Source organism: Echinops telfairi, unplaced genomic scaffold, assembly GCF_000313985.2.
Source record: "Echinops telfairi isolate 266 unplaced genomic scaffold, ASM31398v2 ScPeMD7_7424;HRSCAF=8462, whole genome shotgun sequence".
Taxonomy (NCBI): domain Eukaryota; kingdom Metazoa; phylum Chordata; class Mammalia; order Afrosoricida; family Tenrecidae; genus Echinops; species Echinops telfairi.
In genome coordinates, this window is record NW_022111324.1 from 18,034,994 (window position 1) to 18,055,757 (window position 20,764).

Genomic DNA, 20,764 nt, shown 5'->3' on the forward strand with positions numbered 1-20,764 from the left:
ATTACAAGGATCTACATGTTACCTCCTCCCTGAGGGACGGACAACAGAAAAGTGGGTGAAGGGAGATGTCGGACAGGGCAAGAATTGTTATGACAAAATAATAATTTATAAATTATCAAGGGCTCATGAGGGAGTGGGGAGCGGGGAGGGAGGGGAAAAATGAGGACCAAATACCGGGGGCTTAAGTGAAGAGGGAATTTTGAGAATGATGAGGGCAATGAATGTATGGATGCGCTTTACACAATTGATGTATGTATGGATGGATTGTGATAAGAGTTATATGAGCCCCTAATAAAACGATTAAAAATTTTTTTCTTTCTACTTGAAAAAAAAGAAAGCTAATGGTGAAACCCAGAAATGCTCAGAAATAAAAAAAAAAAGAAATGGTGACACTCCAACCTTCAACTACCTGGCAGAATTAAAGAGAGAGCACACGAGAGCTAGAAGGAATTGACCAGTAGGAGAGCTGGAGAATGACCAGGGGTGAGAATCGATAGGCACAGTTATTGTGAGTAAGTGCCCTTGAGTCCATTTCGCTTCATCGCAGGCCTGTGACAGAACAGCATTGTCCCTGGGGTTGTGGAGGAGTCAAACGGAATTTAAAGATCAGCAGAGTTATGGGAAGCAAGGATGTAGGAAACAGAAGGTGGATATATTATCTACATCTAGAGCTGGCAAACGATAGCCCGAGGCCTGATTGTCTATTTTTCTGTCCATGAAGTTTCCTTGAAACACACCCACATACATTCATTTACATACATTTGCATAGTGTCTATAGGTGTCTTTGCATTACAAGGCCAGAGCAGGATAGTCATGACCAAGACAGTATGGTCTGAAAAAATCTTTCTTAATGTACTATCTGGCTATTCAAGAAAAAGAATATGAAGATGCTCCCTAGAAGAATGTGGAATGACCTGGCTGTAGAACAGGCTGGCACTGCGGCTTTCAAGCCACACACAGCTTTTCAGTGTATGCATGGGCTCTGCAGGAAGATTGGAAATGAAAATAAACCGATCAGAGTTTCATCTATAAAAATGTGTAAAGAATATTATTCAGTGAATGGTCATTTCATTTTTTGGTAAAAATATATTTATGGCTCTCAAATGGGTTTTAAATTATTGTGCTGGGGACAAGATCAGCTCTTCTTGTCTCACAAGTTTGGACTTAATATTAGGGTGTCAACGATGACCTCAGGAATGCCCCTACTGTTGTGAAGAATAAGAAACCTATAGGTGTTTACCAAAAGAGTACATAAATAAGTGAACACACACACACACACATATATGAAGGAACTTAAGTATATTTATATACTGAAGGAGAGAATCTAGAAAAGAGACGAGGAGAGAGAAAAAGAAGTTATAGAATAAAGGCTGGTGGCAAAAACTATGTGGCAATGTTCCAGCAAAGGCACTCTGGGTTCTGGGAAGACAGGGTTGTGTCTATCTTATTTATGCTCTGGAAGAATGGTTCTTAACATGTTTGCTGATATCTAGGTCTGTGGCAGGAGCCCTGGTGGCATGGTGGTTATGCATCGGTCTGCAAACCTCAAAGTCAGCAGTTCAAAACCATCTAGGACTCTACTCTAGAGTAGGACGGGAGGGGCAGTTACAGTTTGGGAAACGCATAGAGGCAGTTCTACGCTGCCTTCTACAGGGTCGCCTATGAGTTGACATCAGCTCAATGGCAATGAGTTTGTTTATTTGTTTGTTTGTGAGGTCTGTGGCATAGACCGCATTTGTTCTTCCTTCTTTCCTTCTTTCTGTTACCTTCCTTCCTCTCTTGAATTTAATATGACCACCCAGCTAAGACTTCATTTGGCACATCATCCGCTGGGATATAAGCCATGCAATAAATTTCTCCAGAGCACCAAGGGAATGGGACGGATGTGTGCAACTTTTGTGACCCTGGACTTCTGCCCTTCCTCTGCTAGAGGACTCAAACACACACGACCCTGTTTGCGAGAGGCAAGAGAAGATGTTTTCAGTAGGCCTGAGAGATGGCAGAGCCACAAGGTGGAAGCACCCTGAACCTCTAAGCAAGTGTATATAGTGGAGCTTTCCCCGCCAAACTGTACCACCCATCTCGGAAATATCCTTGTTTTACCTTACTCTTCTCAGGTGTAATGGGGTGTGGGTGGGGCACTAGACAGCTCCATCTATGACTGCATGGGGTCTTGTAGAAGGTGCGTCCCTTGGACACAAACACTGATGTCTAACAGGGTTTAAGGGCTATTAGGCAGGTGGGTCCTGGGTTATGGATCCCTGAAAGAGGGATAGTCATCTACTCTGGGCCAGGACAACAGTTAGACTTGGAACTGTTTTTATGGTGTCTCTCTCTCTCCCTTTTTTCCTTCTCTTGGTGTCTATCTATATAAGATAGGCGGGATAAGCAATCCCAAGGAGACAGCAACTTGACAGATGGTTCTGGGGAACATGGGGGAGGAGGAGGAGTGGGGAGGGGAGCAATGAACAAATAACAACAGGGACAGGGGAATAGCAAGGAATCAAAAATTTACAGTAAGGCGGGTGTAGCATTCCTGGTCATGCTTGAGCAGTTGAAATGTACCTGAAAGGAATGACTGAGAGGTGAATGATGGGTAAACATGATAGTGGGGCAGGAAGAAAGAGGAAAGAATAAGAAAGTATAGATATATATGTATAAATATATATATGTATATATATATATAAATATAGGTGTATTTGCCTACATATACATATATGTAAATACAATAAGGAAGCAGATGGACTTTAGGCCTCTACTTAAAATCTTACCTCAGTTCTAATAATATGGCATTACATGATACTCACCTTCCTGACAGGAGCACTGAAGACAAATGTGTGTATGAGCAAATGTGGTGAAGAAAGCTGATGGTGCCCAGCTAGCAAAAGATATAGCGTCTGGGATCTTAAAGGTTTGAAGATAAAATAAACGGCCATCTAGCACAGAAGCCACAAAGCCCACATGGAAGAAACACACCAGCCTGTGTGATCATGAGGTGTCGGTTGGAACGGGTATCAAAAATTCAAAAACATGCAATCTGATTGACATGAAGAAACATAGACACCGAAGACCCAAAACCCAACTAAGACAATTAATTGGACAGCCCCTCACAGAAGGGCCACATGGAAGGGATGATATATCCAGGGTACAGGATAGCACTAATAAAACACATAAATGCCCTCTAGTTCTTTAATATTTCCTCTCCCTACTATTATGGTCTCAGTTTCGCCTCATTGATCTTGTGAGACCTGTGTATGTTCATTTGTATAATTAAGGTCGTTTGACACATGAAATCTGCGGGCTCCCCTGCGCACCCGGCCCACGCCATGGCCCACTTGAAGCACATGAAATCCAAGATAGATAAACCCCTCAGAAAAAGTAATGAGTCCCTGAAAGTACAGGAAGAGGGAGGGACTGGGGGGTGGGGGGTGGGTGGAAACTGATAACAATAATGACTGTATAATCCCACTCAAGGGCAATGAATAACAAAATTGTTGGTGAAAAGATGCATTGGGTAGTGTAAGGTAGGGCAAATATATATATTTATATTTATATATAGTAATAAGGGTTCTTGGGGACTGGATGGGAAAAATAGGGGATAAAGAGGAGCTGATATCAAAGATTCAAGAAGAAAGAAAAAGTTTTGAAAATGATGGTAGCAGCAATTGCACAATTATAGTTGATCTAATTGAATTCTGGATTGTTATAATATCTGTCAGAGCTCCAAATGATTTAAAGATTATTATTAATTGGGAGTTAATACATATATCATATCATTCCATAGTTCAATCATGTCAAGCAGAATTGTACAATTGCTACCACTGTCAGTTTCCAAACATTCTTTTTCTTTCTGGATTCCTTGACATTGACTCCTCTTCACTCACTAACACCACTGCAGCCACCCCACCCGGTGCTGTTAGGTTTTATGGCTTAGTCCAGTGCCAGTTTATTTAAAGATTGCCAGCCTTTGGCATGGGTACCAAAGATGACACTGAAAGTCTTTAATTGCACAACCCTTCAGTCATCATGGCCTTTATGTTGTCTGCTTAGGCCTCCCTTAGACTGTGCTTCAGAATGTCTTCCCCAAGCCCAGAACTCCCCATTGTCGTGCTGAATCCCACCCTCCTTTGAATCTCAATTTTAATCATTACCTTTGGCAGGTTTAGGTACTCATTCTCAAGTTGCTAAAGTAACCAGTTCTTCCTTCATTTATGATATTCACCATATTGCGTTTTGCAGTGGCTAAAGTAAGAGACTGTGCAGATAATATCAGTGCTAATTATTTAAATTGGTCTTGAGCAAATAGAGAATAAAAAACTTGAAAATTATTTTTATAACATACATAAAACAGTGATAAAATATCTTGACAAAGATTGTACCTATACACGCACATGCACATGCACATGCTAGGGCTTAAGCTAACGCACGTGTGGGCGCACGTGCGCGCACGTGCACACACACACACACACACACACACACACAAAGAAAACCTCAGACTAAGACCACTTAAGGATAATGATACAAAATATCTGTGATAAATATAACAAGAAAAGTCCAACAACATAAGAAATAAACAAGCTATCAAGACCAAACGAAAACTGCGCCACAAAATAAGGCTTGTTCAATTCTAGAAACTATAATTATATCATTTATCCTTTTAATAAATCTAAGGAGAAAAATCAGATCATTTTTTCACAGATGCTGAAAAGATGCATTTAAAAAATCAACAACTTATTTTTGATAAGAGGGAAACATTCAATATTTCCTTAATGTGATAATTCTTTTTAATCCAAAAGCCACTAAAATTAGGAAGACACAATTGTGCATTATCATATTTTATGTGAACTGTATTGGCATTACTAACCAGTAAAATTTGAAAAGAAACATAAAGATAAAAAATTTGAGGAGTAACATTATCACTACACACATATTATGTCTGCATGTCTAAAACATCCACAAGAATCAATTGAAACTCTATTATAGAATGCAGTTTGGTAGTAGATATTGGAAATTAACACAGAGATATCAATAACTTTCATGCACACAAAATGTAAGCATTAAAAATACATAGAGGCAAGGTGTGGGAAGGAGACTACTCGTTTTGCAAAAGCACAAGTTCTAGAAAAAGTCTAGCAGTAAATCTAACTAGAAACACGGATGAATTATAAGAGGGGAAACTGTTCAAACATTAATAGGCAGACAAGAAAACTTGTACAAATGCAAGCACATCAAATTTTTAAATAGAAAACTTCAATATCCTGAAGATCTGAATGTGTCCTTAGCTAATTTAAAATTTAGCATGATCTTCAACAAAAATGCCACTGTTTTTGTCATTTTTGCTTTTCTCTTTAGAATTAAAACCACACAAACGAAAACCCCTGCCCGGTTGCTGCTGAAACAATCCTGACACAGAGACCCTGCGGGACAGAGTGGAAGGCCCCATAGGGGTTGCTAGGCTTTAATCTTGACAGAAGCAGACTAATTTACTATTAGCTGGTGGACTGGAACCAACAGCCTTCCTATTAGTAGTCAAGTGCTGTAGCCACGATGCCACCAAGCTCAGTTTTAAGAATTAGACTAGACAAAGGAAAAGTTGATTTTCCTTTTCTTTTCTTTTTTTAAGATTAGGAAAAGTCAGAAGAAAGAAAACCGATAAAGGATACTAGCCCTATTAGATATTCAAACATAGGAAATCTCTGGTGTCGCAGTGGTAAGCAATAGGCTGCTCACACCAACTTCAGCAGTTCCAGACCACCAGCAGCTCCACTGCAGAAAAATGAGGTTTTCTACTCCTGTACAGAATTAACAATCTCAGAAACACACAGGAGCAGTTCTATCCTGTCCTGTAGGGACCCGATGAGTTGAAATCAACTCAGTGGCAGTGAGTTTGTTTTTGTAATAAAGCTTTAATAATTAAAACACATTGGCACAATAATTTAAAATATTAGCACAAGAACAGATAGATACAACAATAGGACAGAACAGAAATTCAGAAATAGTCTCAAATATGTTAAGACATTTAGTACATGATGTCATCTCAAATTAGAGGGGTGTCATCAACTAGCTAATAAATGACACTGGACCGTCTGAGTGGTCACCTGGCAAGTTAAAGTCAGTTCTTTATACAGCATACCTGCATAATGTTACATCTCGTACTTCACACCAAAATAAGCTCAAATCTGCCAAACATTTTAATGTAAATAATAAAATTTTCAATTACAAAACCAAAATAACCTTAGCAAACACCAAATATAATAGTAGGGGGGTGTTTTGTTTGGAAACTCATCTTGAACAATCAAAGAGACGATCTCTCCAGTATATAGGTTCCCAAACTTATAGTCCCTCTTCCCTCCTTTTCAGGAGAAAAAAATTATGCAGTACCCCCTTTGCAAATTAAAAAAAAAATTGCACTATAATCCAGTAGGTATCTGCTTTTGCAAAGCTCTCTGGATCACTCCATCGCCCCCTAGGGGAGCATACTGCCCATTTGGGGAAACACTGATCTAGCACCTTACAGTGGTCCTAAAGAAAAGCAAATGACCAGACTGAGTGCACCGATAAATATTAGAAAACCGGATAATGTCAAGTGTTGGTGAAGAAGAGCAACTAGCCACATGAGGTCATTTAAAGGTAAATCAATTAAAATGAAAAAAAATATTCAATTCCTTCACTGCCCTTGTCACATTCCAAATACTCTAGAGTGACTACCTATACAAGGTGGATATAAAACATTATTTTTATCACAGAAAGCAGTACTAGACAGTTTCAGGTTTTATTTACATATAGTAATTTAGATATACATTTAAGTTTTAGTGCTGAGTGAAAAGAGTGGGGATTAGAGTTACACACATAACATCAAAGTTCTCTTGAAGTAGAACTACATGAACACAAAATAATGACTCACTTTTCACAATAACTCACTGCCATCGAGTCAATTCCAACCACTAGCGCCCCGAGCTCGGTAGGGTTTCCGAGGGGCTCTGCTGGTCTAGCGGTGACGTGTTGGGCTGTGGTCTGAAGGGCCTTTAGTTTGAAAGCATCCGCAGCACCTTGGGAGAAAGGCTGGGCTTTGGAGTCGCTCTGCGGGGTCGCTCTGCGCCAGCATTGACTCGATGGCAGAGAGTTTACAGGGTTTCCAAGGCTGTGAATCTTCACAGGAGAACATGTCGTACCCACCTCCCATGGAGAGGCTGGTGATTTTGAACTGCTGATTTTGTGTTTAGCAGCCCAGTGCACAACCCATTATACCACCAGGATTTCTTTTCCCAATAATGTAAGCAAACAAACAAAACCCCAACTCACTGCCATCGAGTCAATGCTGACTCATGGGGAGCCCCTGTGGGTTTCTGAGACTGTGACTATTTATGGGAGTAGAAAGCCCAGTCTTTCTCCCACCGAGCTGCTGGCGGTTTTGAACTGCCAACCTTGTGGATCATAACCCCACACATAATCACTACACCACCAGGTGGTGACGTTTATAATAGTGTACTTTTAAAAAACATAAACATCAGCCAAGTTAGAATATTTGTCTCTATATAAAGATGGGTAGGTATGGGAAATAAGAATTTTTAAAAATTCAAGCAGGAAAATAAATGAAGTAATAGAAGAAGGAGGTTTTTATAAGCCTACAAAATAGGTCATGAATAAAGGAATATTATTAACCCAAATATCTGCTTTGAGATTTCAATAAATGAAAAGTGTACACAAACCTGAATGCAAATGCTTATAGCAGCTGTACAGAATGGCTAAACTAGAGGTAACCAAGATGTCCTACAATCAGTGCCTAGATGAATGAATAAAAGAAATTTACTATCAAGCCACGAGAGCCCAAGAAATGGATAAAACCTAAGCGCTTAAAACTAAGTAAAAGGAGTCAGTCTGGAAAAAACGAAATACTGTGTGACTTCAATGAAATGCCTTTCTGAAGAAAACTATAGAGATGATCAAAATAGGTGAAGAAGAAAGTGCTGAATACATGAAGGACAAAGAATTTTTTTTTAAGAAAGAAATTATTCTATGTGAAAGTGTAATTATAGATAAAACATATTTACCACATGGGTTTTGATAAATACATAACACTATATATCAAAACTCATAGAACTTTGTAACACAAAGAGAAAATCTTAAAGTGTCCATATTAATAAAAATCATTTAAGAGATCAGAGGATCCCGGGATCAAATATAGAAGAAGACAAAATACTCAAATTGTATTGTAAATGTATAAAGCAACTTCATAGTACAGGAGCAGGGTGGAGTAGCATGCTAACCTTAGTAACTCTGAAAATGAATGGAATCTATTAGACTAAAGGCAAACAAAATTGTCCATATGGGTATATTGTGATTAATAAAGTTGCTCCCCAAGGGGATCTAGGTTAAATATTCTGATTCTGATACTGCTATACATGTAGACAGGGATATTAAAGAGCTCAAGGAGAATGTATACTATGAAAACACCAAATTGCATGGATTTCCTTCTTCTCTTTCTCTCTTTCTTTTTCTTTTTCTTTTTCTTTTTGCACCAAATAAACTCATACTAACTTGGGACAGCGTGTTTGAACAGGAACTAACTAGTGTGTGGTAGTGAGATGAACAAGACATTAGTTTGAAAAAAGCCTCTATGAAAACAACATAACATTTAAGTAAGACATCAAATTTACAGAGAAACTCGGTTGGAAAAATGGTGAGACCACGGACAGTTTACAAAAAGTCTCCAGGAGCAATGCCCCCAAAGAAAGCTACAGTTTATAAATAAAGAACTCTGTAGGAGACAAGATGATGTTGGAGATGAAGCCCACAATAGCACGCCATCTACAGAAATTGGCAACTAAACAATTCATCCAGTTTGCTCTCTAATTGAAGAGGACCAAAGATTAAGAGCAGAAACCATAGCCCACATCACACATCCACCTTGAACAATTTTGACTGAACAATAAAACATAAGCAAACTTTCCTTTTCTTGGCTGCCAAAAGGGCTGCACGCCTATTAACTGCAGACAAGAGCAGAGCCTGCAAGTGAGATCCAGATCCTGTAGCATTTTTTCAAATTGTTGTAGCAATAGATGGAACGTGGCTGTACCAGTGTGATTCTGAACACAATGCACAAAGCAGATGCTTACCGAAAGGTGGAAGTGGTCTATTCAAAGGGAAAACACACAGGTCAATAGCAAAACATTCCTGCAACAGATTTGTGGAATGCTCAAGGCATTTTGCTTATTACCTTCCTGGAAATGCAGAGAATGGATGATAACATCTGCATATTGTGAGAATGTTTGGACAAAAGTCGCCAACATTTTAGGGAAAAAATGCCAAGAAAGTGTCACTAGAGGGTCTTCCACCACGACGGTGTCCTTTCTCATTCCTCTCAGCAAACAAAGGCAATTTTTCAAGAATGTTGGTGGGAAATCATTAGGTAACCACTTCATTGTCCTAATTTAGCTTCTACTGACTCTTTTTTCTCCTAACCTTAAACTACGTTCAGTTACTAGTATAAATATATGATATTGGTCCACTTCATTGACATTGTCCAAATCCCAGGACACTCGGTTCTTTAGGCCTGGACTGGAATCATCACTCATAAGTGCCTTGACCTTGATGGAGCTTAAATTTATATTTTTTTGTGTTTTAATTATTTTTCCCAATAACTTTTTTAAGTTCTCCTGGAATACTCTAACAGAACAGTCAAATAAATGGATGGCAGATGATGGGGTCAGGTTCCTCACTGTTGAAGGGAGAGTTTACAGATAAGCCAGAGAAAAGATGGATTTAAGCTGGAGATGTCAGCATGAATCCACGTGCCTTATATAGCTATACAAAAGCCACCCTCACTGCCATTGAGTCCATTTCAGCTCATCGGGACCAGTGGTAGTTCCATACTCTGTTGTCAATTTGAGACCATTAAGAGTGAAGGGGTGGAGTTTAGCCTGTCAGTAGGTTGCAGCTTGATGATCTCATTTGGAGGTGCTAAGGAGATAAATAGCTCACTGGAGGCGGGACACACACTCACTTCCTGCGAGACATTACTGTTGAAAAGCCACATGGAGCTATGCTGATGGCAGCCAGAGCCTTGGAGCTGGAGGAGCCACGTGGAGACCCATGCCAGTGCTAAGATGCTTCCACCACTGGATCCACAAGACCTTCCACCCACTGGCCTGTGATCTTCTTGCACTCAGCATCATTGCATGTTTTGAATGAGTCTGAAGAGGAATTTACAGACTGGTACTGGACATATGGGCTAATATCAGACTTATGGACTTGATCTGGACTGGGCTGGGATGTTTTCTTAATGTACAAGTACTCTTTATATGAAGCTCTTTCCTATACGCATATGCATATTTATGAATTTGTTTCTCTAGTCAACCCGGGCTAACACAGGACCCTTAGGACAGAGAAGAACTGCCTCTGTGGGTTTTTCAAGACTAAATCTTTACAGGAATAGAAAGCCTTCATCTTCCTCCTTCTGAGAAGTTTCAAACTGCTGACCAACCTTGCAGTTAACAGCTCAACATATAACAAGAGATGAAACATACTGACCTTGTGGTTAGCAGCCCAGCACAGAGCCCACTGTTGTAGATACACATATTTGCAGATATATGTGTATGCATATATATGTACTTAGTGTCCGTAAATATTTTCTTGCTCTGTTAGTAGGGAGTGCCTAGAAACACTGCCACCCAATAGCAACAAGCACACCTGTCAGGCAGATCTTGCCTTCTAATGTTCTTGCAGTTAGGAGGTATAGCATCGGTTCCAACTCATAGAAACCTGAGGTACCCACAGAAAGAAACACTGCCTGCATCTTTCTCACAAACTGTTGTTATGGTTCTGCCCATTGCTGCCGCCACGTTGCAAATCCATCTCATCAAGAGTCTTCCTTTTCCTACTGAAGCCTTCCTTCCCTCCTTCTTCCTTTTCTGTCCTCTACTTTACCAGGCATGATTCTCTTTCCCAGGAACTGGTTTCTTCTCATCACAGATCCAAAGTATGTGAGGCAAAGTCTCGCCATCCTCACTTCTACCTTCCTCTAATAAAGGTAATCACAGCTTCTAGGAGAAACAGCTTATTCTAGGACTAGGGGAAAAACACATAGGATGAGCCTGGTGCATCTGTAACGGTGAAAAAAAGTACTAAAAAAATAGAAAGAAACAGAAAGACATATCTACACATAATAGAAATGGCAAAGCATCACAGAGACAACTAGAAGAGGTTCCAGTGACCAAAGTTAAAATAATTTGAGCAAAAAACAAAAATCGGTAAAGTGTGATTGGATCATAACTCAACGTATAAAATAAAAAGACATTAGTGTATACTGATATAAGTAAAATAGTGAGCAGATAACTAAATTGGTCAGAAGAGAAAATTTCTCCATGCAGAAGACTTCAATAGAGTTTACATAGATAGTCTCTCCTCAAGGAGGGAGATCATAATTCACTACATACGATGACTTCTTTCCAGAGACCGCAGCAGGGAAAGGTAACTTTACAGTGGAGAGACCTGGCAAACCTACTTAAGTCGGGTGATCGATGTCAACATCAACAGCCTATAGATGTTGGTAATGCATATCTGTGATAAGAGATCAGGAAAAGAACACTTGACTTGTATAGACCCATTGAACCTCAGTTCTAAGCAAAACAAAAACATCGGATAACCCCAACTGAAGTGTATTATACAAAATACCTGACCGGTACTCCTCAAATAGCCAAAACCATCAAAAAAAGAAAAATCTGAGAAAATGTCAGAGCCTAAGGAGACCCAGTGAGTACGTATTTGTATAAGAAACTACTCTGGATAGAATCCTGGGACAAAACCTGAGCATCTTCGGAAAACTAAAGAATCCTGAATAAAATATAGGCTTGTGCTGATCATAATGTGCTAACACTAGGTCTGTAATCATGACACAGTTACAGAGGTACCATTCCACTGTACACCATTACTAATTGGAGAGACAGGATGCAAGGTAGGAGCGGATTCTCTGCATCATTCTTGTCATCTTCCTGGAAACCCGAAACTGCTCTCAGTAAAGTATGTTTAAAACAAAAGGGACAAGATTCAAATACTGACAACCTTTAAAGTCTGCTCTATTCCTCTTCCTCTCCCCATCACCTTCCCTTCCTACCAGAAGGGTGTTCTTTATGCTTTGTTTCTCTCTCCACCTCGCTTGTCGTCTCCTGGATTTTCCTGAAAAAAGCTACCACATCTGCATCCCCTTTGGCTCATCACTCAGCTGCTAACCAGAGGCAGAGGGCTGCGCCCAGCAGCCCCTCTGAGGAAGAAAGAGGGGTCCGTCGGCATCCATCAAGACTTCTAGTGATCTTCAGTTAGGACCACATTGTGAGATGCAACCATCTTGGCTCATTTGCTTTCATGGTCAGGATGACCGCACCACTTGTCTACTCTTAGTCTCCTGCTAATGGAACCTTGGGCTGCATCCTGGGTCTGCTCTTACCAGCCAAGCTGGTCTAAATATTCATGTGTACACGCGAGTTCATCAATAAGCACGACTGCAGAATCACAGAAATCTTTATTAAAGAAAGCGTCACAATGTGGAGCTTGTCCCTCTGGGTCTTTGCATTTCTCAAGGTGGTGTCTCCCTGTCTCCCGCCCGTCCCCGAGGAACTCTGGGCTCCCATTCACACCACAGCCAAGCAACCGTTTGGGCATCTTCGAGGGCCGCCCATCCTGTTCCCTTAAAATGGCCTTGGTACTGTGAAAACAAAATAAGTCTGAAGGGGCCTGGTCAGGGCTGTAAGGAGGGAAGGCCTCCTGAGGACATTTTTGTATGACAGCCCCTGCTACGTGCATTGTCATGATGGGGAGAAAAACAAATCGTTGGCGCAAATTTCCGGACTTTTTGTCTAACCAGTGCTGTTTTCAATCTTCTTAAAACTTATTTGTAATAAGTCCTGGGGATGGTCCTATGTCCTTTGGTGGGTGGGTGGAGGGGGATCTATGAAGATTACTCCCCCCAAACAATTGCCATAGCCTTCTGAGAGGACTGCTCTGCCTTGAATTTAACTAGCCCAGGAAATTCCCTGAGGAGCCACTGTTGGGTTTGAAGTTCTTTTGGGGAGCCACCTAACAAGATTCAGGACACCTGCCAATCACAGAGACACGTTCAAACACACTGTGTCTGGAATAAACCTGTGCATGTATAAACAGGGAAATGCAGCAGTGATGGTTTTTTACTGATGCTCATGTGTATAAGAATTCCGGTGTAATAAGTATCTCAAAGTGGAATTGCTGGGTCATAAGGCCCACAACAGTCACCTTGGCAATAGAATAGCAAGTTGCTTCACAAAAGGAGCCATATCAACTCAAACTACCATCGGCAACAATTGAATGTTTTAAAATTTGTTCCTTCGGAATCTAGAGATCCATAGATGCACTTTGGTAGTTTCTCAAAGCTTTGGATTATATGCAATTAATAAAACTAAAATACTATTTCTTACTTGTATCAAAAGATGGTGATAGGTGCCAAATGTAGCACATTAAAAAATTACCAAAGATATTAATTTGTCCTATAAGATTAAGTTACTCAAAATAGAGCTTTCCCTGCCACCTGTGTGCATACATTTGCTCTTTGAGCAAAAATGAAGACAGCAAGCCTCGTCAGGTCCCTGCTGAAGGGGTGCCACTGCTGCTCTTGTGCACTGGCCTCCGTCGGAGAAACTAGTAGCCTTGTAGGGTTAATTACATTCCTAAGAAAATACATTTTATACCTGGGCTCAAACACACATTCACGATCGAAACAAAACTAAAAAACAAGACCTCCATCTCACCTCCAAAGATAAATATGGAAATTAAGCTCGTATTTTATTTTTTCTTCAAAAACTTCAATGACTTGAATGGAACCATATCCGTATACCTGGAGGAACACTGAGTGTTGCAGAACTCATCACTCTTGCATTCAAAATTCCCTTTGACGCCAAAATCTACATTTCTGTAGAGCAACAGCAAATAATAAATCTTTCAATACTATAAATGAGTATATTCTACCTGTATGAGTTAAAGAACCACTCTGAAGACCTAAGCCTGCAACCACTTATCTTAGAATGCCTTGAAGCCGGCTGCTGCTCTCTGCAAATTTGTTTACGGTTAAAGTAGGTGCTCATTGTAGCAGAGAGGAAACGGAGGAAGAGAAATGAAAATGTTTAAAGTTTCTTCACCAATGGGAACATGGAGAAATAAGTGAAAAGAGTTTATGGCCCTGTGAATATATGAATTGCTTCCAGGTAGGCTAAAGCTCGCTATTAAGTACAAAATGATTCTCAAAATGACACTTTGAATCCCAGGGCAAAGCTCAGGGAGTCCTTTAGAAACCCCAGCCAGGGGCTTTGTCAGATGATTCTGAACACGAGGCGACGTCATGCAAAGCTCAGCGCCCTGCAACGCAGAAGTTACAACAAAGGCATCTTCTAGACAGTGCCATTTCAAGGTGCAGGCTCTCTGTGGGATTCCTAATTGTGTTTCTCTAGCGCCTCTCCACCCCCTCACCCCCACCCCCTCAGAAGAGCCCTGGGCATGTTATCTTCATCCCATGTACCGTACACATTCATCATCACCGTGGGAGGCAGAACACAGCAAACCATAACCTAGTGCAGGAGGGTGGAAGGATGGCTGACCAAACCAGGAAGCTGTGAATGAAGTATGAGTTGCCAAATTCTGCTTAGGTAAGATTTACTTAGGTAAATATTTCTCGGTGGAAGCTATGCTCTTCTGCATTAAGGTGTGTATGAGGAATTATTTGATAAGCTAGAATATTCAGGAGGTCTTGGCACAGGACCCAGGCAACATTTCATTCTGCTATACATACCTCTAAGTCCGCCATCAGTCAGGGCTACCAGGACAGCAACTAACAACAACAACAACAACAACACAACTGAGTTGAGTGTGCTTTCCCTGTCCCATCCATCGCCTGGGCTTCTCTGATCCAACTAGGAAAAAGAAGAGATACTGACGAACGTTCAGGTCTATAACAGAGCAGCTAAGAGAAAGAGTAAATGTCACACAAACTAGAGTTCAAGTCCTGGATCCACCAATTGCTAGCTCTGTGATCCTTTTTTTTTTAAGGAAAGTTTATTTATTTATTTTTTTAGGTTTGTGAAATCTTTCTTTTTTTAAAATCATTTTATTAGGGGCTCAAACAACTCTTATCACAATCCATACATATACATCAATTGTTTTTTGTTTTTTTTAATCATTTATTATTATTATTTTTAAATTTATTAATTAATTTATTTTTTAGCTGTTTCATGTCCCTTTTTTTTTTAACATTTTATTAGGGGCTCATACAACTGTTATCCCAATCCATACACACATCAATTGTGTAAAGCGCATTTGTGCATCGTTTCTCAAAACATTTTCTCTCCATTTAAACCCCCGACATTAGGTCCTCATTTTTCCCCTCCCTCCCCGCTCCCCCTCCCGCATGAGCCCTTGATAGTTTATAAATGGGTATTTTGTCATATCTTGCCCTGTCCGACGTCTCCCTTCGTCCACTTTTCGGTTGTCTTGAGTAAATCATTTAACCTCTCTTATCCTCATTTTTCCTTCTTCACGGCTGAAATAAGTGGCAAGCCAAGGAATTCACTGCATCTCGGCAAACTGACTGATTTCTCTTCAGAAGCACCCTCTCCAGTCGAAAACCACGGCAGCTAAAGCGACACAGTAAGGCACAAGATCAACACCTTTCTTCCCCAAGTTTCACACGTGTGAAAGCTCCAGTGCTGAGGTGGGTCATCTCTCCAAGTAGTAATGAGACCGAAGATGTTCTATTCAGAGCAAAGAAAATCTGCAAGCCACACTTCAGGCTAGCCCCTCACCTCACAAGCAAACACGCCCTCAAAGCAGGGATAAACTGCTGTTTTGCAAATCAAGAGAAGAAACATTAGTGGAGACATAAATGATACGTTTGAGAAACTTATTCTAGTCTCGCAACAGATAAGTTTTGAACTGCTAACTACAAGGCCAACTGCTCAAAGCCACCAGCCACTCTGTGGGAGAAAGATGAGGTTATCCGTTCCCGAATAATGATTTACAGCCTCGGAAATTTCACTGAGGTGGTTAACGAGGGGGAATGGGTGTGATGGCAGTGCGTGGGTACGAGGGTTACAAGATTTATGTCTCTAAGTGCATTAAACATGATCGTATAGCTGGTTTGCTGATAATTTAGAGAGTTTCACAAAAGGCCTGAAAATCAGATTACCTGGATTAAAGTAGCCAGATAAGTCCCTAAAGTGTGTACAACTATAGTACAATGGATACTGGTGGGCAGTGTAGAGATGACATGCACCGATGGAGAATATTCCAGCAGCAAATATTTCATAACTCTGGGGAGCCAATGGGAGGTCGCATCCGGCGCATGCACACCAGTTTGCAAACTCTGTCTCTGAGAGCAGAAGGCCCTCTTTCCTTTCCAGGGCTCGTCCTCCAAGGGAAACCATCCAACCCATGGTGTGCCAGGGCTTTTGGAGCAGCTCCTCACTGCTTTCCCTGTCCAGTCACCCACCGCCTCTCCTTCGCTGTGAAATGGAGGCTCAGGCCCCATACCTGGGAGTCAGGTATGGTTCCCTCCTCTCGCACCACCTCTACCCATCTGATCTGGGCCTCACTCCATGGCCATGCCATGCTCATGGGCACTCCAACCACTGGGCCTTTCTTCTTCTTTCCACGACGCCCCATGTCTCTGCCCTTCCCCAGCCAGAGCAAATCTCCAAAGAGAAAAACAAAAGCAAAAAATACAAATAAATTTGCTACCACGGAGCGCATGCCGACACATTTAATTTTAGTTTCACTCGAAGGTGCTTTGCTTTCTGTCCCACAGGGTGGGCTCAGGTGGCTTGGAGAGGGGTGGTGTGACAGATGTACAGGGTTTAGAAGCAGAGCAGATCACAGCTAAGAGGAGATGTGAGGGAGAGCATTCTAGGCACGGGGGAATCTCATGGGGGAAGTTCCAAGGGTCTTGAAAGGCCACCACAGGCTTGGGAGATGGTAGGTACAATGTGACTGTTAGATGGGTAAGAGATGGGAGCCATTGACTGCAGTCAGAATAAGGAGACCCTGACCTAGGCAAAGGGGGAGTGAAAACCTACTCCCCCACTCCCGGGAGCAACACAATCTGACTGTGGTTAAAGTCCCTGGTCATGCTTTTCCAGCATCTCCTCTTAGCATGTAAGCATATTGCTTCCTCAACATTCCTATACTGCTTAACACCCCCACCACACAATCAGCTACAGGTACTTACAGCTCTGGCGGGTACCACAGACTGTGTTTCAACTGACTAATGAATGTCTGGTGCGGGGGTTGGGGGGACAACTTTGATTTATTTTTAAACCTCCCTCGGTCATGCAGGCAGTGCAATCGGTTGCCAACCAAAAGAAACAGCCTGCCAATCTCCCTCCAAGGAGTCCGTCATCGAAACCTTGCGGAGCACAGTTCTATGCTGGCACATGTCGGGTCCAGTTGTCAGGACTCAGTGCTGGCACCAGTGTTTCAAAGTGCTGAATAAGTGAAATCCCCAGCACTGCTGATGCTAATTCCAATTCCACCGGGGTATGGATAACGCAAACTCATTTCCAGAGAGAGAGAAAAGAAGGTTTTAAACCATAGATTCCCAACAGCATTTGGCCTGCCACCTCCTTTTCAGAGAAATATTCAGAGCCCTCCTAGCAATTAGAAAGGTTGTACTATATAGCCCATGGTACAGGATAAAGTGTAGGTATCTGCTTTCGCAGCCCACCTGGATGAATCCAGCGTCCCCAAGGGGGCAATGTCATCCACTTTGAGAAACCCTGCTCAGACACAGCCCTTACTACTGACCAAGAATGACAGGATCCAGGGTCACAAGAATTAAATTCAAAAGCAATGACACTTGGACTTCCCTGCCTTTCTGTCAAGCTTTGTTCCACCACCCACACTGAGTCATGACGGGATGGGCTCTGTACCCATTACCTGTTGTGGGATGAGGAGAGCACCATCAATTCATTTATCAACAAGTAAGTGTATCTGGCCTTGAAGTGAGAGAGCATGTCTGCTGTGGGTAAATGCCAAGTTGCAGCACGTTACTATAGCAACTCCAGCAGGGCGCTGCTGTGGGCAGCTTTGCACAGAGGTGCAGAAAACCCTTTCTTTATTATCGGAGCTATTGCTGTGTGCGTCGGATCCTAGTCAGTATCTCACGGCTGTAGGCCCCGGGTTTGGGAATCCACAAAAAGGAAGTGGGATTTGGAAGGCGCGCAAGCACACCCTCTCTTTGAAACACTACAACAGACATGACCCTCTTCACACAAAGCAACCACGGCACGTCGAGGCCAAAACAGGCTCTTTACAAACACAGTTTTGTGTACCCATTCTTATATACTCTGGGAACAGATTGTACTTACGCCTCAATGTGACTGAGACCCGAAATTGACATCTACCGAATAACCCAGCAGTTTCTGCATTTGACTGAGCAGCCTATCCCCAGCAGTCTCGTTCCCAGCCAGCCTCCACTTCTTACTTTGTTTTTGGTGTTTTCATTAATGCAAACATAAATAACCCCATCGAAGAGCACAGGCTGGACTTAACAGGTTCCACCGAGCGTGTCGCCACAGGAACTGGAAACTAACTTTTCAAAAGACCAGGCAATTTTTGAAATTGCTTCTCCATTAGGGTTTGGGGCGTAGGGGGTTATTTGTCCACGTTCTAATGGTTTCACTGTGTAACTATTATTTGTGCAGAAATAACAAGAAGGGTGTATTAGCATTTCACTTCGGGCTCTAACCTACATCTGACCATCGGGAACCATGTTCCTGCAAAGGGTGCCCTAGCTGGTAGGACATTACGCAGATGGAAGAACCCCCTAGACACTTTCCCCCTGGCCTGCAGACTTATTTATGGTTATCTTTGAGCGGTCTACTGCGCAAAGAGTCATGAGAAGTGCCCCTGAAGAAACAGGTTGCATGGTGGGTGTGCTTCGCAGGTGAGAGATGCACATGGAGATGCAGAAGTGAGAGACAGGTGAGAGATGCACAGGGAGATGAAGTGAGAGGCAGGGTCACTAAGCGTTGGGATTCACTTGGAGGAAGAGGTTTCTTTTTGTTTCGTGTTGCTTGGTTTTGAAGTCACATGAACTTGTGTTGCTTTGCAAAGTGCCAGGGCAGGCCCCGGTGCCCTTGCAGCTGGGTGGTGAACAGGAGCGACGCCTTTGAGGTGGCAGGAGGGCTCCAGAACCAGAGTGAGTTTTGAGGCCTAAGACGATGAAAATGGGGGCACCCAGGGAGACAGGGTGGCGGTTAAAAAGTAGCAACCGTGCAGCAAAAACTAATACAAAAGCAGAGACTCCAGTCCCGGGAGCCTGTTCGAGACAAAGGAATTGCCTGCGTTGCTCTGGGGTCCAGTTGGGAACAAAGAAGATATGAATGTGAACAGACCACAGAAGGAAGATGGCTTCAACCAAAGGCACTGGGATGACACGGGGAGATGTGGAGGTGGATGTTTGTTACAGTTCAGCACGCGGGTGGGACTTCCCAGGATGGAAACCAGGGGGAAAGGCAACTTGAGTGCTCTGAATGGAAGCAGGAGAGGGGTGGCAGTCACCTGGGGACAGATCCACTAATGAAGTCCAGCGAGGCAGCCCGTGTGATCAGGCCTGCACATGCCCCACAGGCTGGCAAGGGATGTCTGTTTTCCCTGCCCCTCGAAATGGTGTGGGTGGGTCTGTGTGCCCAGGGGTGTGAAGCAGGAAGCTGAGGAGCATGTGGCCAGGGGGACAGGAGAAGGGCTGAAGGGAGTAGAGGTGGTAGTTGACAAGAAGTGGAGTAGGGATGCGCTCTGGGAGGTCTATGCTGAGAAAAGGATCAGAGCTACCCAGGACAACCTGTTCCATTGGGGGTGGGGCTAAGACGCCGGGGGGCCCAGCATCCCTTTTAGATGTGGGTAGACATCAGGTGCTTGGAGGCGAGGCGCTACCCAGCAAGTGGGTGTGGAGCTGGGAGTGGGGCGGATCCAGGGAGGTGGGGGTGGGGGAGGGGAGGTCGCCAGCGTGCGGCTGTGTAGAGGGAGCCAGAGTGGGGGTGGGGTCGCCGGTCCAGCGCCTCTGGCCGCCTCGACCTCCCCCGGGACTCACCCAGCACGAAGTAGGGCAGCTCCGTGTTCTCCAGGTCGTCCACCACGACCATTTCTCCCGGGAAGTCGTTGCGCACGGAGAAAAGGAGCTTGGGCTCGGAGGCCGAGGGGCTGTGCATGATGCTCAGGTCGTTCTCGCGCAGGAAGGGCAGCGCCGACACGGTGATGCTTTTGAGCTTGCACTCCAGCTCCTTCGATGGATCCACGTCGCCCGCGGCCGTGGCCAGCACCGCCGCCGGCCCCCAGCAGCAGGCGAGCAGGGCACAGAGCCGGGCTAAAGCCATCTTGAGCCCCGGCCGCCTTCCTCCCAGCGCCGCGATGGTGGGGGAGGAAGCGAGCGAGCGGGGAGGGAGCAAGCGAGCTGAGCGAGGGAGCGAGCGCGGGAGGCGGGGGAAGGCGGGGAGGGGACGTGGAGCCGGGAGAGCCGGGTCCCAGGGCTGCGCGGCCGCTCGCGCTAGGCTGGGCTTAAGCACTGATGGCCAGAGAGCCGGGTTCTTTGTTTCCGGGAGCTGGTTATCTGGAGAAGAGGAAGGAAGGACGTCGGGAGGAAAGAGGACCGGAGCTGAGGATTCTAGGGAATCAGGTCAGCCCCCAGCTGGCGCCGGTGCTGCCGCTTCTCACTCCTTTGCATCCTCCTGCGAGAGCAGGCACGCTGTGTCTATTA

General features: G+C 43.4%; 1 protein-coding gene across 1 annotated transcript in view; it reads right to left on the minus strand.

Annotated features, from left to right (window-relative positions):
* The window catches only part of ASTN1 (astrotactin 1), a 402,092-nt gene extending 381,697 nt beyond the window's left edge, over positions 1 to 20,395 (minus strand). The window contains exon 1 of the mRNA XM_004706713.3: positions 20,102 to 20,395. Within this exon, the coding sequence (XP_004706770.1) occupies positions 20,102 to 20,384 (283 nt within the window). The 5' untranslated portion in view covers positions 20,385 to 20,395. The remainder of the gene's footprint in view (positions 1 to 20,101) is intronic.
* Between the last annotated feature and the right edge of the window lie 369 nt (positions 20,396 to 20,764).